At 33.2% G+C, this 27,558-nt stretch overlaps 1 protein-coding gene across 4 annotated transcripts in view; it reads left to right on the top strand.

Moving 5' to 3' along the window:
* The window catches only part of LOC126850288 (nucleolysin TIAR-like), a 382,595-nt gene extending 367,292 nt beyond the window's left edge, over nt 1–15,303 (top strand). For 2 of the 4 annotated variants that reach the window (XM_050593135.1, XM_050593139.1), the window contains 5 exons: nt 2,507–2,687; nt 6,794–6,923; nt 8,487–8,728; nt 9,241–9,421; nt 14,365–15,303. In XM_050593135.1, the coding sequence (XP_050449092.1) occupies nt 2,507–2,687; nt 6,794–6,923; nt 8,487–8,728; nt 9,241–9,421; nt 14,365–14,406 (776 nt within the window). In that variant the 3' untranslated portion in view covers nt 14,407–15,303. Of the gene's footprint in view, nt 1–2,506; nt 2,688–6,793; nt 6,924–8,486; nt 8,729–9,240; nt 9,422–13,606; nt 13,797–14,342 lie in introns of all 4 variants that reach the window. The other 2 variants (XM_050593137.1, XM_050593136.1) reach the window with 2 other exon arrangements.
* Nucleotides 15,304–27,558: the final 12,255 nt, after the last annotated feature.

The following is a 27,558-nucleotide window of genomic DNA, read 5'->3' as shown; positions in this document are numbered from 1 at the left end:
AATCTCGAAAACTGCGTCCACTGCGCAGACAAGTATTGACAGAAAAGCAGCCTCTCGTGTGTCGCTTAAAATCCAATATGAAATTAATATTCTGCCGGAAATAATTTATTACTATTATTATAGTTCTAAAAGAAGGATATGAGTTATAGATCCCGCATCTTTTTAAAATACTGTGTCCTATGTTTGTGATATGCATCTTTCTTACTGTGATATAAAATAAATTATTTATAAAATAATTAATATAATAGTATATAATATGTTCAAAAATAGTTTTTGTTCTGATTTTTTAACAAAGTCGCTTATATGAGACCAAATTTATTTATTCGAATTAAAAATTTATTTTCTGATAATCTGGCACAATTAATAAATAAAACACAAGAAATAAAGCAAGGATAAATTAATATTTTTGAAAAATTTAAATTTTTTTCAATAATTAATCAATTTGTGAAAATCTTATTTGTTTATAATGAAAAATTTTGCATGTTCTGAGTAGGATTATAAAACTGCAACAGTTAGACAAATAGATATATTTTTTGTATGATAATATTTATTTGCATATATATTTATTTGATATACAAAATGCTTGCTAACTTGAAAGTTTATAAAGCTCACAGTATGATGTATATAATCCTTAAGCAAAAGTATTCTAAATACAATAATAGTATACAACGTAACTATGTGTTTAAGTGCATTAACATTTATACATATTTATTGTAATAATTAGGAAATAACGGTTTCGTATTTTTACGGTTTTGTAAATTTGGTTTTTTTTTCAAGCTCTTTTTTGATAAAGAAATAGTATCATAACAAGTAAAGATTTTCTAATTTAATAAATTTATCAAATTAGAGAAAAATATATAAAAGTTTTTATATATCCTTAATAAAATAAAAAAAAATTTTATAATCTTGGGATAATATACTAAACGACCACAATATCACAATGACAGAGACTGACTCGTTATATCTTATCGTTATTATTCGGCGAAACGATCGGCGATCAAAGACGACAAAATCATTAAAGTTCACAATTTCGCAAACGCCAGATTTTTCAGAAGCGCAGATATTTCAATCTTTCTCTTTTTGCAAAATAAGCGTTCTAGAACAACCAAAATTTTTTTAAAGCCGACTATATATATATATATATATATATATATATATATATATATATATATATATATATAAACGGTAGCAACGGGCAAGTTGTGCCGACATTCCGGAGATACTGAGAATAACGTTCGCCAAGCAATAAAGAGATAATGCCGAGCTTTGAGAAAAGAAAAGAACGTCCCTCGGTAAGTTCTTAACGGGACGTTCTGCCGTTGTGAGAGAACCTTCTATCTCCGAACGAGGCAATTACAGGCCGTGGTTTACCGGTCGCGTTTACACCCGTAGCCTGCCTCCACCGTATAAGCTAAGCTGCACGGTACGATCGTAAACTTAGCTGACGGGGTTCAACCTCTTTGGCATTGGCGTTCGATATCTCGAGCAGCTCGGGCGTCCTGCTTCGACGATATCGTGAAACCCGGTCGACCTCTTTCATAGTATCAGTAAAAGTAATGCCGAGGGACGAGTGGGGAGGAGGTAAAGGATACGTGAGAGATCTATCGCGCGCGTCGGTCCAAGTAGATACTTTCAATAATGGCTTTCCCAAGGCCCCACATGCGTGTTGTTTCTTATATTGCTATCGGGATCATATACGATCACCGCTGGATGTCGCAAACGGAATAATCATTTCGCCGCTCGCTGATCGTTTTTTGATGAATGCCTCCGTATGCGCGGCTTCGATGCTACTCATTCTTTATGCGCCAATCATGATTACAAGCGAACGGGAAACTTATGCATCGAGCAGCACAATTGTGCCGTATTGATTGATAATAAAATAAACGCGGCGAAATGTAGCGCTGCGTGTGCATAGCCAATATTTCCTGAATCGTTTCCTTAATTAAGGAATCATTTTGCTCGTCGTAATTTATAGCAATAAAAGCATTATTTTATTAACGTCTGATGCGGAATGAATTAAGCGCAAGAACTGAGGAAAATTCGTACGCCGACGTTAAATTAAAATAGGTTGTGATATAGCGAGCGTTATATGTGTGCATAAAGTAAACTTGTTAAACTTCCACACAATTTCGAATTTTATATTCGCTAAAAGTAATTAATCTCCTGGCATGAACAAAATCAAAACATAGATAACCTAGTAAATATAATTTAAAAATTTGCAATATGTATACACAAAACTCGTTAGCTCATACTATAATTGAATTCTCACAATAAATGTTTTTAAATCATTTCTCATATTTTTCCGATACAATATGCAAGAATCTTGTACAAATAATCATTTACCAGCAGTTTCCATTAAGAGTTTTTATTATGAATCAAGAAAGACAACTTATATTCAGGAATTAATCGTAGCTGCAATTATTAACGCTTGACTCGGTTTATTTATACTATCGATATGTTCTACAAATGAATAGACATTAAAATGTGCTATCTTTTTGTCTTACAGCGAACGCTAAGCCGCTCACGTTCGATGAAGTTTACAATCAAAGTAGTCCGACCAACTGCACGGTATACTGTGGCGGATTGACCAATGGTTTAACAGAAGAACTCATGCAAAAGACGTTCTCGCCTTTCGGATCCATCCAAGAAATTCGAGTGTTTAAGGATAAAGGCTATGCATTCATCAGGTAACTATACATTTTAACGTATTAAGCCTTCTAATATAATTATACAAATTATATATATATATATATATATATATATATATATATATATATATATATGTTCTTAATCTTGCCTATTACTGATCGATAAAAATAGAAAATTGTCTTTTAAAAAATGTTCCTTGAATAAAATTTATATATTATTAAATTCTGAGTAAAAATCTACAAAAAGATATTTTTTCTTTTACCATAATGGTGTTATACTACATATGAAATCTGTTGAATTTTAAAATAAAATCTCATGTTAGGTATCTCTCTTGCAGTTTGCCCTTGTTATATGCAAAAAAAAAGAAATGATAATTTTAAATTTTGAGATCCTCAAACTATCAACAATGTTGTTGAAACGTGGGGCAGGTACATAGATGTATGTCGTGAACAGTAGCTTTTCAAATTGTCAATGTAGCCTGAAAGGGGAAATTCCCTAAGGGAATCACTGACTATAGTCTAACTACAGATTACTGACATCTCGAATCAGAGATTGTCGTTCACTATTTCGTGAACGTAGAATGCACTTTGTAATTGACTTATGAAAACTTAATCAAACAATTTTGATGTATATAATGTATATTCACATATATACACACATACATACACATACACACACAATATATATTTATACATATATTTATAAAAATATTTATACATATATTCGTAAATGTATAATGTTAAATAGGTATAATTTTTAATCTTTTGTTTCAACTTTTTTCAAATAAAATGAGGATCATTTGCACATTTTTATTTTATGATAGCATTAACTATAGAATAAAAAAAAAGTTACATCATTAATATTATTATGCTAATGGAATATTGTGTCTATTAATACATCATCATATTGCACTAATTATTTTGCTATGCGGTTTTTGCAATGTGGTTATTAAAAGTAGCAACTGCTCTAGTTATTTTCTTTTTATATTTATCATAAAATTAGCAAATTCTGAGAAAATTTGATGTTGAAAATTTGAAATTGATTAGCGGATATATCCAATACCCAATTTATCTAAATATACATTTTTACGAAAAAAACCCGTGTATTAAAAATAACTGACAATATGTAATTATTAATATTGATCAACTGACTTAAAGATCATTAATTTTTTTGATATATTATTCTAATATAAAATAGAAATATTCATGAACTACTAAATTATTTAACAAATTACATTGATTTTTTATATTCTACTTTCTAAAAAAACATGTACTTAAAAGAACTTTAAGCATTCATTTTCTTCTATATAAAAAGAATGTATGTATGTGTATGTGTATGTGTAATGTATATGTAATGTGTATGTGTAAATTTTATTATCACATTAATCTATTAAATTAACTTCTTTTTTCTAATAAAACAATGAAAAGTTTCACGGATAATCACTCTATGTCTTAAGAAATGAACGTAATTAAAAGCCTCTTTATTTCATCACCATTTAAAATGGTTTATCGATCACTAGATTTTATGGAAAAAACTTAAAGCTAATTTTCTAAATGTGAAAAATTAAATAAAACTTTAGTATGAAACCTTAGAAATCATTTCACTATTTATACAATCAAAGCTCGTTAATTACTCAAGTTTTTTATTGTTTTATAAAAACCAAAAATGTAGAATAAAAACTTAATATACTGATTACTATACTAATACATTGTAAATTTAATCAAACTTTTATTTAAATATTCTTTGACGATATATGTCATAATAATATCATTTATCATTTTTCCTTTATTTCCTAAAGTGTTCAAATGTTTGATCCTAAACATAATAAAATTTTCTAGAATATTGAGTAAAATAATACTACCATCTCTAATAAATTTCTAGAGTGCATAATTTTTATAAGATATCTATCTTGAATAAATGATAATCAGATCAAATATAATTTCAGCGAAAAGTATTATAACAACTGATTGTCAAAAAAAAGTTAAGCTTATCATTTTTGAAGAAAATTTATTATTTGTATTATTTTTCAAAGTCATTACACAATCGATCTGATATGCTTACTTCAATGACCATAAATTTCCATAAATTTATCATAAAATCAAACAATTTGACCTAAGGCAAGTCAAGTAAAATCAATGTATATAAAGGATAGATTTGCACACAAAGTGAATGGATTTTGAACGTGTAACATGGTTATAACAAAACATGAAAAAATTTTTTAATTATATAGGATGATTGGTGCTAACGTAATACGAATCATCAAACGACATTTTACGAAATATTAGGAAATCGTATGAATAGTACATCAATACCCACCGTCGCCTGTGATTTATGGCACGAAACGCGAGAACATGTCGGGTCAATGGCAGCATGTCGGACTCATCAAGCTCGGATCGTGGCCATTTCATTAATCTACCCATTACATCCACGCAGATCATATATTTCAGTTCAACTCCACATATCCGACAAGATCAGTTATGTTCGTTTCAAAAACATTAATAAAGAATTGTTAGATTCGAAATAAATATAATGTTTTATAATATATATATATATATATAGATTTGTATGTAGACAAATAGAAATTATCACAATTTAAAAACTAATTATAAATTTATCGTGATCGTATCGATATCTTCAAACCATGGAAAGAAAAACCTAATAATTTAAGAAATCACCTGAGCATTTATATCTCCCGAAAGCGAATTCAGCGCTCTACTCTTAACGATGGCTAGGGATCCGTGACCTACCTTAGAAAAGACTGCCGAGAGTGTGGGAGGGTTGCTCTAGAACGAATGGTAAGAGGGAGGAGGAGGAAAAAGCCTAGAGGGAAACAGGGACGAAAGAAGGAGACAAAAAACCCTTTCTTATATACGTATGTCTCCCACCCCTTATCTATTTCTTATCCTTTCTCGCGCACGTTGCTCGATATCATTCTTGCCCGTTCCAATACGATAGCCTCCACCCGCTTCGTACGTCCGCCACAGTTCCGCCACCCCTAGACAATGTCCGTCGTTCAGATATCTTTCGTCTAATTGCTCTTCCTCCCTCCGTTATTCTGTAGCGTGGAACCCCGGAAACGAATATCTCGGGATGACGTATGGACTTACTGCAAGGTACAACGAGGAAGCAAGACGGGAAAGTGGATAAAGGGAAGGAGGTCTTTTCTTCTCCTGTGAAAGAAAGAATCTTATCTGCCGCTGGTTATCGCTCTAGGTTCGGTCTTAGAGGGAGGAAGGGGGGAGGGAGGGGTTGCTGACGATGACCATCGTTCGTCCTACTCAACGATCGTCGATGGAAGCTCGATAGATGGAAAGGGGCGAACTCCTGGACAGAGCCGCCATTGTGTAATGTTGAACGCAAACGTTAAAAGTGATCTAATCCTCGATAAATTCAATAATTCTCTACCATGCTCATGCTCTACCTTGCCGAATTCGTCATGTTCTAATCACATTTTTAAAAACGCGCGTCCTTGTCCATTAAGACGAAATCGATTTACGGCGAATTGACAAACTTCGTATATTTGAATATTAAAAAGCGCTATGCGTAGAATTAAAATTAATTCTTATATTTAAATATTCATGCAATAAAAACCGTAGTATCTAAAGCAACAAAAAACATAATGTAAATACTGCCAGATAAAAATTCAAAATGTTTATTTAAATACTTCGTTCTTTCATTTTCACGTTCTTCATTTTTTTAAATGTTGTTAAAAAACATTGAAACATATCATTCATTCATTGCAATAAGTAATCTATATTACTTATTAGTAACAGTAATATTTGTTCACCTAAAAAAAGTATACATTACGTACGAAAATAGAAACTAAACCCGCGTAACCGATGTGTTAAATTTAACATTGAATGCTTGCATCTACAATAATCTAGATTCGTCGAGATTCACAATTACCGTGCTCATTCGTGCGCGCAGTAAACTCGCATAAATTAAATTACACTATTCGCAGAGAGGCTATTTCGTTAAGCTACCATAATAAGGTCCAGTTAAACTCGTGGAAAGAGTACCTCATTCCTCCGGAGATTTTTCTTTTTGAACACATCATCGCGCCGTACCAACAGCAATATCAACGTTGAAAAAGGATAGAAAAATACTAACAAAAGACTTAAATCCCCTTCTTCTTCGATTTCAGGTTTTCTACCAAGGAGTCGGCTACGCACGCTATCGTAGCGGTACACAACACAGATATCAACGGCCAAACGGTGAAGTGCAGTTGGGGCAAGGAGAGCGGAGATCCTAATAATGCTCAACAAACTGGACAGGTAAACTCTTCCTTTATCTTTTACTTTTATCCTCTCTATCGGAAGGACGGTTTCGACGTGAAATTCCGTCCTCTGTGCTTTCCAACATTTACATCACTGCTCGTATCAAACCAGAGAACTTTCCTACCTTCTTTCATGAATAAACATTGCCGCTGATTTTCTTTCCGATATAATGCATGAGAGAAAAAACAGCGACCTTACGCGCATCAGTGAATATAAGTCACAAGCGTCTATATTGTAGAAAGAATTATTTGAAAGAGAATAATATATACTTCGGCATTAATATCAAATTTAATCTCTCTAATGTCCACGTGCATGTCAAAGCGATGTGACACGACAGAATTCTCTCTCAATATACATATAAAAGCTTGCCATTGTGTTACTGAAACTAAATAACACACACTCACGTCTCTAAGAAGCGAGAGCGTTCAAAGAAAGAAGTAGTTACCAGATTCGATTACGGCCGGTTCCTTCCGGTTTCGCGCAGCTAAAGTGACTTTATCGATATATCGGTATATGGCTCGAAAGTCCGGCGAAAGAATAAAGGCGAAAAAAGAGAAAAAGAAACTGAAAGAAAGAGAGAGAGAGAGTGAGAGAGGGTGGGGGGGGGGAAAGGTGAAGGAAGGAAGAACAGACAGGGAATCGTGCAAGATTCCGGTCTATTCAGGTGCCTCTCTTCGAAGTGTGTCGGGCCGGGTCTCTTAGCAATTAGCTCCGTTAGGACGGGTAGCTACGTCCGATCTGGGAATGGTACCCGAAGTACTTCCCAAACCCGCTCGCACTCCCCGGTAGTACTTCCGTGCATCCATCCACTGCTACTCGGCCCGTGACATCGCTCTAATTGATCTCTATTCCCATAACGCGCTTCTCCCAGGGGAGCCGAGATATCACGTTAGTACGTATCCTGCCATACCCTGTTCTCGTATTCAACGGAATCGAACTGGTTTGCGTGATATCCGAGTTCATCGTGCCGCTTTAACGAAGAGCATAATGGCTGCACATTATTACCATAAATCCCATTGAAAATGCTGATTATTAAAAAAACGACACACATATCAATAGTCCGTTTAGCAACAACATTCTTCCTTCAATATATTCAAATTTAAGAGTTTTTCGAGTTTTATCGGAAAATAGAAAAAAATCATTTCCTCTTGTATTATACAGAGAAATTGATTACATATATAAATTGAATTATTAAATGTTTAAAATTGAAAACGTACACGTTGTACAAAAATTATTTTATGCTATTTCGACAAAATAATTCAATTTATATTATTATATATATATATATATATATATATATATATATATATATATATATATATATATCATAAAAGAACGAATAGATTCGACAAGAGATGTAACGAAATAATAAGAGATAATTTACGTGACGGCAATGAAATGATCGCGTCGAGATTCACGCGTCGCCCATTTTAAACGAACGACCACACAAATCTTCGACAGAACGAAATTACCATTCCTGACCCTATCGACATCGTTAAGCATAAAATCCAGACAATGTTCTTGCTCTTTTCTATTTCATTGATCCTTGTGCTCTTTCAGGCGTTATCGTCGGCGACGTACCCATACTACGCGGCGGCGGCAGCTGCCGCCGCGGCGGCGGCGGGCGTCGCGGGTGTCGGAGGCGTCGGTGGCGTCGGCAGTGCTGGACAACTGGGATACTGGTATCCACCCCAATCTTATCCTACGACAGCGACACAAATGCAAGCCGGTGGCTTTCTTCAGGGCATGCAAGGGTACACCTACGGCCAGTTCGCCGGATATCAACAGGCGCAATATATGGGGTAAGCTTTTCACACGAGATAAGTTCTTCTTTTCCCGAAGTTTTGAACGACGAAGTTTTGAATAATCGAAGATTCAAGTCTAATATAAATATATCATCTTGCCCTCATCTTTTTGCGCCGTCTTGCTCAAGATGCGATGGATTATAAAACAATTTTACATCAAGCTAATTTTAAAATTCAGTAAAATATAATTTGTACAAATATTCATAACTATTAGAATCCGTAAGACATACGTTTTAATTTAGATTGAATTTAAATAATTATCTTACGCAATATATTTAATTAATAAAATTAATCAAACATAGCCGATCAAAAAAAAAAAATAATGCTTAAATAATTCTCATTTCTCAATCAAATTTATCAATGATTTACAAAAAATAGTAGCAATAGAATAATATTATATGTAGGATACAAATATAGAATATATCAGACGAAATATAAATCGTAACATTTATAAATTTCTTTGTAAAAATTGTATTGATTTGACAATTACGTATATCTTACGAACGTAGAATGGGCATGGGTGTCCATGCTGCTGGCACAGCGGCAGGATGGGGTCAGGGATTACCTGGGGGACCACAGTTACCACCACACCACGCCACGACGGTCACGGCACCCCCAGGGGTGCAAGCCGCACCCCCGCCACCACCGCCACCGGCACAAATGATGGCCTACCCGATGCAACAGTTCCAGGTAACCATTACTTTATCTGTCCCATCTGTATACGCGTGCAAGTGTGCATCGTACTTGAATGTGTGATGTTGAATAGGAGTGTTTCGCTTTTTACTTTTGCATCTTGTCTTCCGTTACGTCCACAAGCAATTTCGTTGGTACCGGTATTGGCTTGTAAATGTTGCACGTGGAAACTCGATTTGATATCAAAAAGATATCGAAGGCATGTGTCGGCAGAAGAAGTGCGCATAGTATATACGTATATATTGTCGGTGATCTTAGGAAACCTCGTAAACTTGATACTGTATATCATTCCAGAGACCGAGCGATAGAACACGGTACGCTTCACGTGGAACAATTTTGCACGGATGAAACAGTAAACATAGCTACAGTATAACACGTATGATATAATTAGCTACACACATATATTTGGTATAATATTCCGGCTTGAGAGTTACGTTCATTACGAGGTTACAGGAGCAACGGCGATATGCTAATTTCAACAGTTTATACCAGCATTATTTACGATGGTAGTTATATCTATATATAATATATGCAAAAATATGCCCTTTCTCAAATTATATTGCAAGATTTCTTTGTCGTGACTAATAATGGAAATGCTTTGTATTGCTATGTTATTGATATTCAATCTACAAAATTATTCATTCATAGAGAGATCCATAGAGAGAATAAAAGCTTGTTTAATCATTATTAAGAAATAGTGCTGTGTATAAATAAAATACAAATTATTATTAAATGGGCCATATATGCTTATACATTGAGAGTTGCAATTTTATAAATGAACAGAGCTGACAATGAGTAAAAATAAAACATTCACCTCACATTGCATTATTTGTGCACATGCATATTAATAACATTAATATGATTTGAAATTATAATAACATTAATAAAACGGTAAGTACTTTTCTTTTACATTTAAACATAAGTGATATAACACGTTACTCATCTCTATTGCGTGAGTAAATGTGCACTTATTGTTAGTGCAAAAAATGCATTTGTTTGTGATATAAAAACATCTAATGACGGTCGCAATTATAGCGATTGTGTGGAGAATGTTTGTAATAAGCATGTTTAATAGATTCATATAAATAATGATGAGAAAAATAACAGAAAAAAATAATACAACATTTTTTCCATCATATCTTGAACCGAATTTCGAGAGATATGAATAGAAACTGAGGAAACAATTGCTAATTTTGTGTTAAGATATTTGTTGAAGAATGAGGTTGGTTTAGTGTTAATAATAAATCATTCATAAATTAAAGTGTCGTGTAATATTATATATAGTAATATATATATATATATATATATATATATATATATATATATATATATATATATATAAAATTTCTAATCTGTGCATAAGAAACTGCATTTGTACTAGCGGAGCAATTTTTATGTTTCTTACTCCAGACATTGATGGAGCAAGACAGACTCGTTTTCCCGCTCGACGAGAGGTTATAGGAGATTTTCGAGATTTAGATATGTTGCAAAAAATTTTGGTTCATGACAGTGAGGTGAAATATGATACTTATCGTAGTTGTTGTCCAGAAAAGTATACCTCGACCATTTTGCTTTCCGCACGAACTGCACACGTAAGAAAGTGCGCACTGTACACAGGCACATATACACGCCATTGCTAAAAATGACATTGCCACAAAAAATATGAAATATTTGAAAAGAGATCACAAAGATGGCTTCGGGCAAACGCAGCAAATGCATTTCAACTCAGCACCGCTTTTAATGCCCCGCGTTCTTTTTGCTTCAAGAACAATTTCTGAACTTGACAACTTGAGATCTCAAGATTGAAAATGACTATCTTAATTTAAAAGCTCGCTAAAAAACTCTAGTTTAAAATTTTTAAATTAACTCTGCTATTTTTTTATATACTTTCCTTGCTCTCAATTATTATGTAAACGGAAAACCTTTTAAGAATATGTTTTAGATTTATTACCCTTTATGCTTATTAATAGCATTTTTTGTTATGCAAAACCATATGCTCTTGCGTATATATGTAAATATTATATTACATGTATTACAATATTATATTACATGTATTATCATTTAAAATGTAAATTTGATAATTTTTTTAACAATGATTATGTAAATTTTATATAATTAAATCAAATAATATAAACCTGTTCCTTAATAATTCCGGCTTATTATCATATGATTATATAAATAATGAATTTCTCAATTTATAAGATTAAAAAGTAAGTCGGATCAAGATTAAAAAATCCTGCTTTAGAGAAAATATCTAGTTTTGGGGAATAAGAGGTAAATTTTCAAGAGTACTAATTGTAAGTTGAAGTACTGAATTAGTAAATGAGTACATATATATATATATATATATATATATATATATATATATATATATATATATATAGTAGAATGAATGACAAATTAAAAGCGGATGAATGGAATTGATGAACAAATCAAATTTTAAATCAGATATATATATATATATATATATATATATATATATATATATGTATATATATATCTGATTTAAAATTCGATTTGTTCGTCAATTCCATTCATCCGCTTTTAATCTGTCATTCATTCTGTTTTAATCTAATGATCTATATAAGAGTCTTTTTCTTTAATTGACAAAAAGTTAGCAAAGGATTATAAAACACGTTATAATATATATATTATTAACTTAGAACCAGATATTTCTGATGACTAAATTAACAATATTCATCTTTCTTTGGAAGAACAATTATACTGTGAAAAATATACTGTAAACATTTTCGCACACATGCACAACATTTCTGGATAATCTCAAAATTATTGATATATTTGATAAAAGCGCATGAAAAATCTTTAAATAACTTTTATCAGCAATATATCTACAAACAATTCGAAATAACGTAACACTGCAAATGCTGTATCGATTTCGGCTTTCAGTCATTAATCTGCAGCTGTTTGCAGTACGTAAAACGGCCTGTCGCCTGTATGTGCTTAAGAAGATGTATACATTTCACGTAGCTATAGTTATTTTAGTGAGTCTTTTGTACATATCGCACATAGCAGAGTAAAAGTCACGTACGATTGCTCATCGATCGCCTCGAAAGAGATATTTCGGTAAGAAAAGTTAGCTCGCTTTCTCACAAATATCTTTTTCCGAAAAACCGAGTTCGCATTATATCACTGCATGTCAAGCAAAATATCGCTTTGAAACTTGCTTGAAAGCTAGCCATCGAAATCATCCTCAATTGAACACGAATTCTTAGTAATAGTAACGATAAAACAATGAAAAAGAGATGAAACATTGAAAATATATCGCCAATAGCATAAATTTTCAGTTCTCGTTTATTTTACTAATATCCTTTTGCCGCAAGAAAATTACAAAGTTTTACGTTTGATCATAATAGAACCTAAAGAGAGAACAAATTTACATGGGTGCTTGCAATTTGTAGTCATGAGCCAAAGGCTTCGAAGTTACGAATATGCAAATATTCCCATGTAAATTTGTTCATCGTGTATTAGACTGTAATGTATATCTGATAATACGAAACATATATCAATAAATAAAAAATCAATGAAATTGATTGAAATAAAAAAAGGATATGTAATAATGCAAAATTGAGAAGAATATTAAATTCAAGAATAGAGAAGAGACAAAAAGTAACTAATATTAAGTTGATGTCATATAAACATAATATGGATATGAAAAGTTAGTCGTTTGCTCTGCGTAGATCTCTGCATGAATATAGAATGTAACATGCATGTATTATGCTTCTTGCACTTTATCTAATTCAATTCGAGTATCCCTCCAGTTTTTATTTTCTTGTTTCTCATATATATATATATATATATATATATATATATATATATATATATATATATTTCTATAAAGTGGTATTGATGTTAGATTTCATACTATCATTTTATGCAGATATCATCATCTTTTTGCAATTTCAACAAATTGTATAACTAATTGAAAGTTATACAACTTTGACAAATGTTTTATAAAAATCATATTAATCGGAATAAACTTAATTTTAGTTTTTACACGTGCGTGTATCGTATTTTTTAATAAATTTTTAAATAAATTGTTATAAATATTATTTAAAATCAAATATCATATTTTTGATATAATCGATTGCTCTTATACTAACCAGGAAGGGATACTCGAAGATATCAAAAAAACTGTTTTTATTTACATATTTCGATTCGCAGGCACAGTGATCGCTACCACTATCATCGCACGGCCTGGCTTATCCTTTCTTTCGAATATCAATTAGCATCAGGATAACTGCATCTACAACCTGGCTCAACCTCGTATTCAACCTGAAAATACTTGCCGCAGCGTGTTTTTATGCAAAAGGATAATATTTCCTACAGCACGAAAAGGAATGGAAGAAATCATGTAAGAGATGAAGCAAAATAAGGAAACAATATTTGCATTTTATCGGCGTAGCAAATCGTGATATTTTATCGCAGATTTCGTAATAACGTAAACTCAATTTATCTGATGACGACAGAGAAAAATTTACAATGATTACGTGAGAAAAACTCCTAGTTAGCCTAATCTTGCGTTCGCCGTCGTTAATGCGCTCTAAATAATACAAGTAGAATGGTACATATGATCGCTATCCAGTTTTTACGTTTTTATTACTGCACCACGTGGTGGAGGTTGAGTCATGGTGAAGGTAGATTCAGATCGATTAGAATTTATATAGTAGAAGAATGTGAGAAACTGTAATATGTGAAAGAAAAAGTGAAGAATGATGCGAAAGTGAAAGACAGAATGAACGGAAGGGAGAAAGAGTGCAAACGATAGAGAGCACATAGACGAGCGCGAAGACGAGTGAAAGAGAGGGAGAGAGAGAAATATATTTTCGAACATATTTCTATTACTTTCTTGAAATTCGGACCAAGACTTAACCAGCGTTTGTGTGTTCAAATGGTAAAGTGTGTTCTTGGTTGCGGTCCAGCTAGCGGATGAGGACTGGCTGACGCCTAGCCTTCTAGTGTGATGGTAAGCAAGTATACTCCACCAACAGGAACAACTTCTACAGCAACAACAGTTACCACCACCATCACTTCCTCCTCCACTACTACTACCACCACCATCACCAACAACAACAACATTTCCGTCATCATCGACGCCACCGCGACAGCAAAAGCAGTAAAACTCATGCCACTTCCGGCTTGACAATGCGCGAGTCAAAAGGTGGCAGTCGCAAAAACCAGATAACACTCGCTTAGTAAAAACAAAGAAGTAAAGTGAGAAATAAAAAGAAGATAGTAAATAAGAATCATAATCCTAGGTAACCTTGCGCAAGATGCATCCGACATCCCTATCTCCCCATAAATTTTCACGTCCAATATAAGAGAAAAGCCGCTACCGATTATTAAGCGGAGATACCTCTCGTCCAGTCTGTAGGATAATCTAGTATCTCGCTCGGCTTGAAGAAATAGATAGCATTTGTCGTTACAGTAGTGACCGAAGCTTATATACAGAACACGAAATCCGGCAGTACACGTAAATACGCCATTCGTGATGGTTTGACAGCCTTTTTTTTTTTTTTAGAAAAACTGGCCAATTATGCATATTATTGTATCGTCCAGCGAGTAATGAGAGACACGAATCCGTACCTACGTTTAACGGGATCGTGACCGTACCCAGTTTATGACCATTTTAAAAATGCCTATAAATTCCTTATACTCTTATGGAAGAGAGAAGAGCGATAACAGACCGCTGGATTCTAACTAGTTACCCGGATTCATTATTTTTGTAGTTTGGGCTTTTAACAGCGAAAAAATATTAATTCAAAAACAAAGTAATGTCGAAGGGGATGCTCGTAACCGAATGCGGTAGCCAGCGAGCGACCGCGGTGTATAAATGATAAATATAAAGATCGATTAATCGAAAGAAAGGAACACTCGTGAAGATATAAATATATAAATATACATATATAAATATATATATATATATATAAATGAAAATATATATATACATAAAAAAATAAAAATTATTATATAAACGAAATTCAACAATTAGCTAGTTAGATAGGTATATATATTAAAAGTTATACTCGAAACGATTCAAAATTCGGCGACAACGGGAAGATGGATCTTATGTATATTCGATAGCACAGCGTTTCTATGGGGACAAAATAATCAATCCCTTTGTAAAATTCTTATCCCATATCGAAAACCACGGAATTACTATCGGATCCACGTGTCTTATTCCATTTTCCACACTGCGAAGACTTCGTACCTCGGTTAATATATTTACTTATCGAATTCGTGGCCGAACGAGATAATTCACGCGTGAAATCTTCGCAAGCAGTTCAACATTCGCTTTTATCATTCGAGTCTGTCTTTCGGACACACACTTAGGCCAGTTGGATACTTTTATAAAACAATCAGTACCACGGTACGATGTGGGAGATGCCGACAAATTTAGCACATTCCGAACTGAGAAAGTGACGGAACGCGCGAAACACCGATCAGGATCGCCGTGGTTTTTAAGTAAATGTTAGATTTTTATATAAAATGTGACTATGTAGAACCAAAGCAAATCGAGATTCTATATGACGTTTAAGCAATAAAACGTTAAGCTTAGGAAAGAAAAAGGCATCCATTGATCCGTCTCTTTGTAAATCAATCTCGACTGCGTAAACGAGAAACACACGAATTCTCAACAACGAAAAAAAAAATAATAATAAACAAACAAAATAGTTAGAAGAGACGGTGCGTGCATGCGTATATTTTAATTGTTCGAGGAGCAGTAAAACGATCACAATATCCCCGATGTCCCGAATTTTGATTTGGCCAAATTGATACAAAAAAGAAAAAAGCGAAACCGAGACTTATACAAGTCGTTAACATGTAAGCAATTGCATAAGTGCAATCGTACATATGAAAGAGCATTAGAAGGAGAGGAAAAGAAAGTATGAAAGTGAAAAAAAAAAGAAAGAATGAGAGGGAGAGAAAGGATGAGCGACGAATATAAACTGCACAGCACAAGCGAGGGACGTGAAAAAAAGAGATTAAATAATTCGTAGATAGATACATTGCACAAACTGCACGAAAGTTAGATTAGACAAGTTAAGTTTTTTGTCCACGCGTGCCCTGTCCGCGCGGCTGGCGTCTAATCGGCTCTAATCGTATGTAATTTCATCATCGACGTGCTCTTTCGTCGTTAACATCATCCACTTGCCGAAAGAGGATCATCCGAAGAGCTGTGACGAGATGATATAGCACGAGCAATTTAAATATTAAAAAAAAAAAAATGAGAAATAGCTGAAACTATTCGTCTCTTTTATCTCCGTACTCGATATCTTACTCTCCGTACTCTACATCTTCATCATTCTGTTTTTTGCTCCTACCGCCTCTTTTCACTCCTTTGGTTTTAAGTATCACAACTCACGCTCGTCGCACCGATAATACCGTCGTTCCCTGCTTTTTCTGAGACCGCGTTCATATCGGAGCAATGAGTACAGAATCAATGAGCCAAATCTATACGAAAACTAATGACACTAAAGCTTAAAGTCTTCAATCATCAAAAAACTCTCTAAATTGAAAATAATTTTTAAATGTTATTTTAAAATATATTGCGTAAAATTTTTATAATTATGCTTTGACAAATTATAAGCTTAAAGTCGCGAAATGTCATCTTGCATAGAACATGTTTGAAATTCGATACTCGACAAAAGGCTTTAATATTACTAATTTTGTTTGTGTTAAAAGAGCATTAATGCTCGAAAACATTATTGGTCGCGCTTTAAACGACATAATATATATCTCTTTTAATAAAACTCTTTCATAAAATATTACATTCCATGGATACATAATTCATAATTTTATCTATGCGAACAGATAGAAAAGATAAGAAATAAAACGAGAAGAGAAAAAGAGGCGGAAGGTGCATTGATTAAGCGGCGAGAAAAGTGCGTCGATGATGACAGAAACGAGATAGACGACTCTGTTATTAATCAAAAGACAGACGGATCGTGTTTTAAGCGAATCAAAAGCGTTCGACGTTTCTCAATCAAAAAGATCGATGATCAAAGTTCGGCACATGAATGTTCGAAACGCAGCAAAGAAAATGAAAAAACGACACAATCAAACCTACCCAACATCGCGTAGAGTGTAGATGTTTTATGATGAAAGTAGAGAGAGTGTCTACCAACGATCCGTCGTGATTGCGTCAACCAGCTAAAAGAGTGTGACTTTCTTTTTGGAAAGAAAGCTCGACAATAAAAACCGCCACATTTCTCAGAGAGAGCGTTTTTAATCTCAATGAATGATTCTGATACAATAATTCATATCATTCATGTGACATGTCTCAAAAATAATAATGTCGCAATATTGATTGCATTTTTGTCGCCTTGCTTTCATTTAATTTGCAGCTTTGAGAGAAAATGTTTAGAGAAAATTACATACAGATTACTGTTGAAAATTTTAATTTGTACATTCGCACGAATAATATCGAAGGATATTTTGCCAAATTTCTTTCTAATTTATGTTACTGTGTCACTATGTTCTTAGAAATATGGTTATTTATTGATATCTTTAATTACATACGTAATTTTCTTATTGAATGCATTTAGCTTATCCTACATTTTATTATGTCTTTAATTTTAGTGCAACATATAAATTATTATGCACGATCGCACGTGATGTAAACGCGATCACGATTATTTCCTGCAGTTTTTGCATGTTAATAATCAAGTTTTATAATCATTTCTCAATTCAATTCTCTTGTAATCTGCACCTTGAAAATAATTGTTTCTATATCTTTTTATAATCAAATGTCATTCTTTCGACACTAATCTCAGTTATCTTTTAACAGTTATGTTTTATCATCTAATATGTAACAAATTAAATTAATATTTAAAAAATTAAACATTTTAGAGAGTATATATATATATATATATATATATAGATACATTGCATATATTGCACATAATAAAATGCAGGTTACAATCGCGATTTGCAAAACTTTTACATCATTTAAAATTATAGCTTAAAAGGAAATCGTCATGCTAACTGAATCTCGTTTTCTGATAGAAATTGGGTGACTAGCCTCGAGGACACGGCACGAGTATGCAAAGAAAAAACAACAAAATTATAAATAAATATATATATACATACATATATATAAATTAAAAATGCATATATATATATATTTATATGCATTTATGCGCGCAGCGGCGGCGATGGCTGTTATTTTCAATCGTTGTGCGTAAAATAAAGCACTGTGCGTGAGAAAGTTAGCTTTTAAGAAAAAAAAAAAGGCGACATGAGAAAACATATAAGTAAGAAGAAAATATCGTGTACATTATTAGTTAGGCGAAAGAAATAAAAATATAGGTTATTTTTGTGAAAGGTGGAACGAGCGAGGGGAGAGAGGGGGAACGAAGATCTCGAGTGGCAAGAGGGACCCAATAGCAGACTGTAACGAATTATGCAATAAGAATCTGTTACCGCGTGCGTTTGCATCTGTCAATCAAATTCTGTACAGTAACGTATACCGGGGTAAAGCGAGGACAAGAGGATATTAATTGGATCTGACACACTTTTACGTTCCTTACGTTCCGCCCAGTCACTCCCCTTATCAAATTGCTCGCTATGCACTCCGACTCGATTCCACCTTCGACAGAGAAAAAAAAAAGTGACGGATCCTGCACTCTTTTAAAGAATCAGCGTGGACGCCCGATCCTGTAAAAAGTATTTGAAGAAAGGCGCCTTAACACATTAAGGCGTGTATATTACTTAATGTAGACCCGTGCATTGTCTAGAACATATACCGAGTGGAGCTAGCCGATCGAGCGAGTCCTCATCGCGTTAAACGGGAAACCAAAATGTAGCATAAAATGATAGATAGATAATTATTAATGTAATCTGACTTAGTAGGGGCAAACAAAAATAAAGACAATGGAATCGCGAACGGCAACGACGGACGGCGGGGAAGTGTGAACCGGGGCGATACAAACTGTAAAAAAAGGGAGGCAAACTCGAGACAAAGGCTACAGCGCAAAACTAGCAAGAGATTCACTTATGGTACCTAAAATCACGGACCCATCCAAAAAAAAAAAAGAAACACTCGCGCGCGTACACGAGATGTAAAAACATATACGCGTATGTAAATACATACAACACCAAGTATACACAAGATGCACACAGCATACGTGTAAAACCGTAGCGATGAGAAACTTAACAAAAGCCCTAGACGTAGTCTAGTCTAATCTAGCTTGTCGATCACTAGGTTAATGAAAAAAAAGCGTTCATGAAAAATAGTGCAATAATTAATATCCGCAAATTATACTCAGAACCCTTATACAGCACAAATGGCAAGACACGTGTATATGCATCCACCGAAAACATAGAGACATACACATGTATACACATGTACACATACATAAATACATACAGACACGCGTGCTGCGGCTGCTGCCTCCATCCTTTGCCCGCGTCCTTTAAGTCGCAGTTCTCAGATTCTATAATCCGGCAACGTATTAGAGACAGCATAATTAACATCATTTCGATTTTATCGTCGTGTCGTTTAAATTCTAACAAGCGACCGTTCCTAACTATTTAACTTTTATTGAATCTTATTACATTTTCCAATTACAAAATTTGAAATGCGTTTTTTTTTTCTTCTTTCCTTTTCAATTCCCGTCACATAACTCTCTCTCCCTCCTTTATCTTAAAATCTAAGCTATTATATAATTTCAATTTTTTTCTTTTTCATCCATACGTTCCCTCCTTTAAAATGCTCTCTTATTTATTTCCTTGACTGATATCCTGATGCCACCGCACACGTTCCTCCGCCCGGACAGACTTATCTCGCGGAGACTTACCAAACGATAGTCGACAATCATTGAAGAAACATACATTTAGAAACTTGTACGTGTTCTTTTCATTGAGGGCTATATAGGTATTAATTATTGTTACCGACATGTTTGCACAAGTCCCGTGCAGGCAATGGACAGAGGAGGTGGTGTCGGTCCTGGAGAAAGTAAGAGAGCAAGGTGTATCGATTACTATCTTATCGTGTTCGCAATGCTTTTGCCTCTCGCAAGTGACTACGCGATTTTGATATCGATCGACGCGTAAGCATCGCGAATGCACACATGAAACATATCATCGAGCTAATCAACTGATCCCACCATTCCCAATTAGAAATTGCAGTAAGAGACGTGGAATACGTGGATTAATCAATTGGTGCTTCAAGTTATTTAAACTATAACTGTGTGCTCGTTCTGTTTCTTCTCTTTTCGCGACAATAGAATCGTGAAACGCTTAAAAACAAACTTTAACCGACAAATCGAAACATCGCAAAATTTATTGCATACTGCACTTATTTCAATCATTTCGAATCGCACGCATAGCGATATGACAATCTCTTAATGATTCATTTCGATGTATTTCGAATGTGATATCAGAAATAGTATTCATGGGTTGTAGACTTAAATTTTAAGATGTCACTTTAATTTTCGTTGACGAGTATAGTAACTTTCGCACTTATGAATATTTATGAACGACAAATTATTAAAGACAAGGCAGCAAGTTATCCAAATTCTTTGCGTGTTGACTATCGATATGGGCATATCAAATATAGTTTTTTATCTAATAATCTTATTAATCACATTATTGAAGGAAAAATAATTTCAAGTTCTTCTAAACTACTCTGTTCTTTAACAAAAAGAGACTAAAATTCTAGATTGCGAATTGCAACTGAACAATAATTTCTTTCTAAGCAAAGTGCATTTAATTAAACTATTTATTTTTAAGATGCCCCTCGAGAGTCTAATATAATTCTTAGCGGGACGAGGGCAGCAGTCGGGCCAAATTGGAATACTTACCGATGCAAAGCACCGTGGAAACAGCTTAGTGTTAGTGCAAGAATGTTTAAAAGAAAAAGCACACAGTGAATGAAAACAAAAGTAGGAGCCGTAAGCGTAGATACCGAGCATATAACATAAAGTAAAAAAAAATGTATGTATATAATCATATATATTATACAAGAAAGACTACAAACAGACACGCGCATCTATATATAATAAAAATATGTATATTATATATACATATGCATACATGTGTAAGAAAATAATATTAGCCAACAGATAGAAGCTATATCGAATATAAGCTTAATGAGGAGAAGGGAGCGAACGAATGCGGGGCATCTATAAATGCGCGCGTCCCGCGACATACTGTGTTAAATACCTCTAGTTGTAAGAAATAAGAAAACACATTAAAGCGTACTTGTAAAAGAAAATAGATGTTGTGGCTAGCCTTCTGGACCCCCTGTGCCCCTAAATATAGGCACGTCTGATGGGACGAGAAAAACAGTGAGAAAGAGAAAGAAAGAGAGGATGCATGTGCGTGAAAGAAAGCGTGTAAGAGAAAAAAGATTAAAAGGGTGAACATGCAAAGAAGAAAAGAAAAACGAAGAGAATATGAATATATCGAATACGAGAAATAAAGAGGACGAGAGAAAGAGAGAGAATGAGAGAGAAAGCAAAAAAAAAAAAGAAAACGAGATCTAGTATGCCTCAGCGAAGAGAGCGTTAAAAAATAAAAATTAAAAAGAAATTTAAAAAAAGTACGATAATTATGATCGCGTCCAATTCATACAGAGATTACGACGTTCCTTCATTTTTCTCGTAGCTTTTCGAACAATTTGATGTATGCGTTGCGAAGCCCTATATATATATGCCCCTTCTCCCTATCCCAATGCAACACACGGCATATCACTTACGATCGTACGCTAAGAAGTTAGGTGCCTTTATCCACTTCTTTGTGTGTGTATGCATTTCGATAAAGAGAAGAACAACGAGAAAGTGAAAAACTGCGAGAACGCGTAAGCACACAATCGGGGGAAAAAAATAACATCGGCAAAACATGCATGTATTGTGTATCACGCGAATGAAACAGCGCATAGCAAAATTTGAGAGAAGGGGCCGGTATGACATCCATCCATTCGTGCATCGTTCGATACAATGCACATATTACGCGCGAAAACATTCTCCAAAATATAGGTTCAACGAAGGCAAGCGTCATAATCACGAAAGCGACGAAGAGGGGTGGGAGGGGTGTGGTGATCAAGCGCTCGCGACTTAAGTAAGATTCTTCCGCGAATAAACGGCCCGCGGGGTCCTACGGCAGCCTCGTTGCATATTTAAGTTAAGGAGCTGTGAACGCGGCTCAAGAGCAACACGCCGAGCGAAAGCTGTATAATGTACATGTAATTTGCAACACGCGCGTAGCGGCGCACGCACAAGCACACATACACACACACACACACACACACACACACACACACACACACACACACACATACGCATGTAGAGAGAACAGGAGAGCGAAAACCGTGTACTACGCGCGCGGGCAGTAGAGACAGCCTTGTGTACACAGGCATAACGGAATGTGTACACTTGCAGAAACAATTTTCACACGATACACATACAACACTACTACCGCGAGACGCTCTAGAACGTGCGTAAGAAAAAAAAGAATGTGTATGATATTATATATACATAATATAGCATATAAAGTACACTATAAATAATGATGAATATAAATAAAAATATATATAAATACTATAAAAAAGTAAACAAAGTATAAATATGAAGGAAGTATATAAACGAAAATATAGGATAAAACACGCATAGGGCTTAAGAATACAAGATATTATTATGATGATGTATGGTTGGTTTATAATGTAAAATATATTATAGAAAATGTATATTATTGTTTTATTCTTTTCCAGTCCATCCTGTCACTTTGATACAATTATTTTTTTAACAATCAAATATGCATATAACAAGAGAGAATGAGTATGTGTGTATATATATATATATATATATATATATATATATATATATACATCAAACTCTCAATTATGAATTTAAAGAGAGAAACGATACATAATTGATACTGAAATGGAAATGCGAATAAGGTAAGTTTATACATACATACATATATATATATATATATATATATATATATATATATATATATATGTTTATATATTTATCATTTACACTACATATTTTTTGATAAAAAATATGCATTTGCAAAAAAATAAAAAATTAAATTCGTTAATAATTTCACGAATTTTTTCTCAATCGTAATTTTTGCGTGGCTCGAATAATTTCGAAGCAATAATCTTTCTCATCTGTTTACACGATGAAAACAAAGAGCATTTAACTTTAAGTACAAACAACGCGTAACAATTAAACGTTTGTATTCAACAGTAATTAAACGTAAACATCGCTCGCATCGATAGTAGCCGCGAGATATAACGGCTGTATACGCTTGTTTTGCCTGTTAAAAAAATAAGGGTTGTACGCCGCAACGCAGGTAATTATACAAACGCGGCGAATGTGAAAACGAACAGAAGGAAATATGCGCACCATGTAAAACATTAATTGAAAAAAATTATAACATGATTGCACAATATACTTAATCCAAAAAAAATATTCATATTTGTTTTTTTTAAATCAAAATTTCTGCAATAAATGTATCTTCTAGATCACAATATGCTTAAATAGACAAAAACATTATTTAAAAAGTTTAGAAAAAAAGAAGGAAAAAAATATCAATTGATCACTCAAACAGAAAAATGCAGTGATATAGTCGAACGCGTAGTAATATAAATATGACCAATTTAAATGTCGTGCATCTCATAATATATTTTTTTCAATTTTTTGTGTGTTTTTCAAGAATTTTCGGCACACATAAATAGACTAAAAACTTTCTATTACAATGTCTAATTACTTAATTATGCTCCAATGTTTAAATGCCTCCCAATCTCCCTGTAATTGTCGAATAATATAAGCAATACCTCAAAGCACAACGAAATTGAAAATAAACAAGTGAGGACCTCTCTAACAAGGTTGATGCTGGGAGTCACGGATGCTACTGTGAATGGCACCCTTTGCGAGGCAGTCTCTCGTGCATTCACACACACACACCTGTGTACACTTCTCTGCGTAGATGGAAGATCGTTTGTTGCGTATAATCGGTAGATATAGCCCCGCTTAATTGCGAGGCAGAGGTGCGGTACCGGGTTATTTTAGTCTAGACTGACATGACAGCCGAGGAAGTCCAAGCCCTGTATGCAGCAGCATATCACAGTAATGCTCAATCGTTCACACATGTCTCATTGCACATATCATTTTCTTGGCTGCACTAATTTCGTCACGCTCGGAAACGTCACTTCCTTTTTTCATCGCAAAGAGAGAGAAAGAGAAAAAAAGCCAATTTTTACTCTCCCTCCCTTCTCTTCTTTTTCTCGTTCCGCATTTTATATTTCTTTTCGTATTTTATATTTCTATATCACATGAGATAACTTTTTATATTTGTTTAAAAAATTAATAATGATAATACATATGATATATTATAGTAAATATTGCATTCGTATAATTATGCAGGCAATCGTTATGTGTGTCCTATCAACAGCAATATTATCAAATATAATAATTTTATGTCAAATTCTTTATGCAGCCGCGTTTTATTTAATAACATGATAATAATTATTTTTAAGCTTTCGCGCGTATTTTGTATATATTTCTATAATATTCCTATGATCAACAAACAACTGCCATTATATATTGTAAAAACCACAATATACAATTAAACTTCTAAGAAATATATATCTACAAGCAAAATAATGCGATTTCTGCTGATTTCTATTCGTAAATTCGTAAAAAAAAATAAAGAAAAAATATATATACAAATATATAACTTTTAGAACAATATTGTTTTGAAAAAATGCTTTTAATTATAAAAAGGAATTTGTTAAACTAAATAATAAAAAATAACAGTGAATCATAAAATTCCCAAGGTTAATAATCATAAAATTTGGGAACCTCTATCATATGGATACACTAACACATATACGCATCATACGATCTATCACATATCTTCACGCGCGTAATGTGTAGATACACGATCGTCTTCTCGTGTGCGGGAACGCACATACGAGATCTCCGTTAATACATCGAATACCCAACGGCCGTACAAGAGAATAGCGTAGTATAAAGCATAAACTACAATTAGTGGTAATCCGCGTGACACGGGCATGGCACCCTTTGCGCATATTAGAGCATTAGCTGCCGACGAACTCATACGAACGAACCGTACATCATTTTGGGACGTGCCCACGTCTACCGACAAAATCGTTAAATTTACGAAGAAACACGACTGACTCGATACATATAGCGACTGAATATAACTCGCTCAGCATGCGATCACGATGCCCGCACAATTGTACGCATGTAACGTTATTGTTACCGATAGCAAGACTTCTGTATGATGTTATAGAACTACTATATTATTGTATAATACATAAAGCTACTAGTCAATAAAATTTGGGAAAAAAGCAATAATCAAAGCTAAATCCTAAATAAAACTTTTATTTTCTAGCAGATTTTATTTTATTAAAAATGAATCATTGAACGATTCTTGTTTGCATTACAGCTTTCGATTATTTATTGCTCCTAAATTGCGAAAACTAGTTGCATCAATTATAGTGATAAGATTGAACTAAGCTCATTTTACATATGTAGTTAATGTGATTGTTGCCATTATCGAAATGTAGTATCATATGGATAAAGATTCTGAACCCTTTATCTCTACAGTTAAGATACGAGGATTTAAGCACAACAATTTTATGATTTTGCGGAAATAGATATGAACTTCAGTCAAGAACCAAGTGAGGTAAAATGCGATCGTAAAAAAGTGGTATTGGACTATTCTGGGGAGACGCATAGTCTGCAGAGCCTGTTTTAAGAGAATGCAAGATTCTTGAAATTTATTTTTTTGATCTATGATTTATGACATAAAAAGCAAATTACTTAAAAATTACAATAATTGTTGGTATCAGGCTCTAATTAACACGAAGTCAATTTGTGCAATCATGTTTACACAATATTTACATTATTTATTCTACATGTAATTATGCTTTATATATCTCTATAAATATGAAGTTTCCATAAAATAAAATCACATGTAAGTATAAAGTAAGATTTTTATGATTCATAATTCTTTTATACAAGAAGAAATTTAAATATAACAATATGCAAACATATTACTAAAATAAATTAAAAAACTAATTATTTTCTTTTTTTATTCTGTTGGATTATTTCCGTTTGTCAGCTTTATATTCGTTTACAATTCAACGATCCATGCAATTTTGTGCATTTTCTGACATAAAAATTTTTTATGCCAAAATAACATTGGGAAATTACAACCGTGATTCAAATCATGTTTTTTTTTTTTTATATAAAATATCTACCAGAAAAAGTTTGAAATGATTGACTTTATCCTAAACTGAATTTTGTAGCTAGAATAAAGTTTGATTTTACAAACTGGATTCAGAAACTGTATGTTACGTTCATGCTAGATAACCTGTTCCGTATCAACAGTCAGTTCCAGTTACTTTGTAGTAATTTGCCTAACAGATAGCTATGGCGCAACTTTTACTAGAGAATACAAATCAAGCGACCTGCATGAGTACCCATAGTTGGAAGTTTAAACTTAGGTGACTAGACACACTGGTTTGCAATGACATATCTTTCTCTTTTTGTGGTGTCTATAAAGTTTACATAAATTTCATATATTATAATTCTGATTTTATATATTTATAATTCACAATTATAAATTTTGATGTAACTTATTCTACTAACTATATTTTTGTGTTCAAAATTCAAATTTTATAGCATTAAAGCAAATATACTATTAATAATGCCTATACGTTATTCAATTTTATCATAATTTATTTAAAATATTGATTTGTATAATATCACATAATAATTATGCTAGAAATAAATGTGTTTCATCGATAAAACATCACATAAAAGCATTTTAATCATCTCGTTTCGCGCAGAACATTAATCATAGCGTTGCTTACAATTTTTTTATGAAGTAATTTATAATTGCCTGAGTTAAAAAATGTATGTTGAAAACTCATATAAAACTAACCATCGACATATTATATCGGCATATATTCATAATACGTGCTCCAATTAAAATATTTATTATTTAAAAATATGAGATAAAAATTAAAAATTGTTAACACACAAAAATTTATCTTATTGTAAAATATGTGTACATAACATGTATACATATATAAGCATATATTACAAATACATGTATCGATAGCCAGT

Source organism: Cataglyphis hispanica, chromosome 6 (genome assembly GCF_021464435.1).
Source record: "Cataglyphis hispanica isolate Lineage 1 chromosome 6, ULB_Chis1_1.0, whole genome shotgun sequence".
In the NCBI taxonomy this organism is placed as follows: Eukaryota; Metazoa; Arthropoda; class Insecta; order Hymenoptera; family Formicidae; genus Cataglyphis; species Cataglyphis hispanica.
This window is presented reverse-complemented; position numbering and strand designations above follow the sequence as displayed.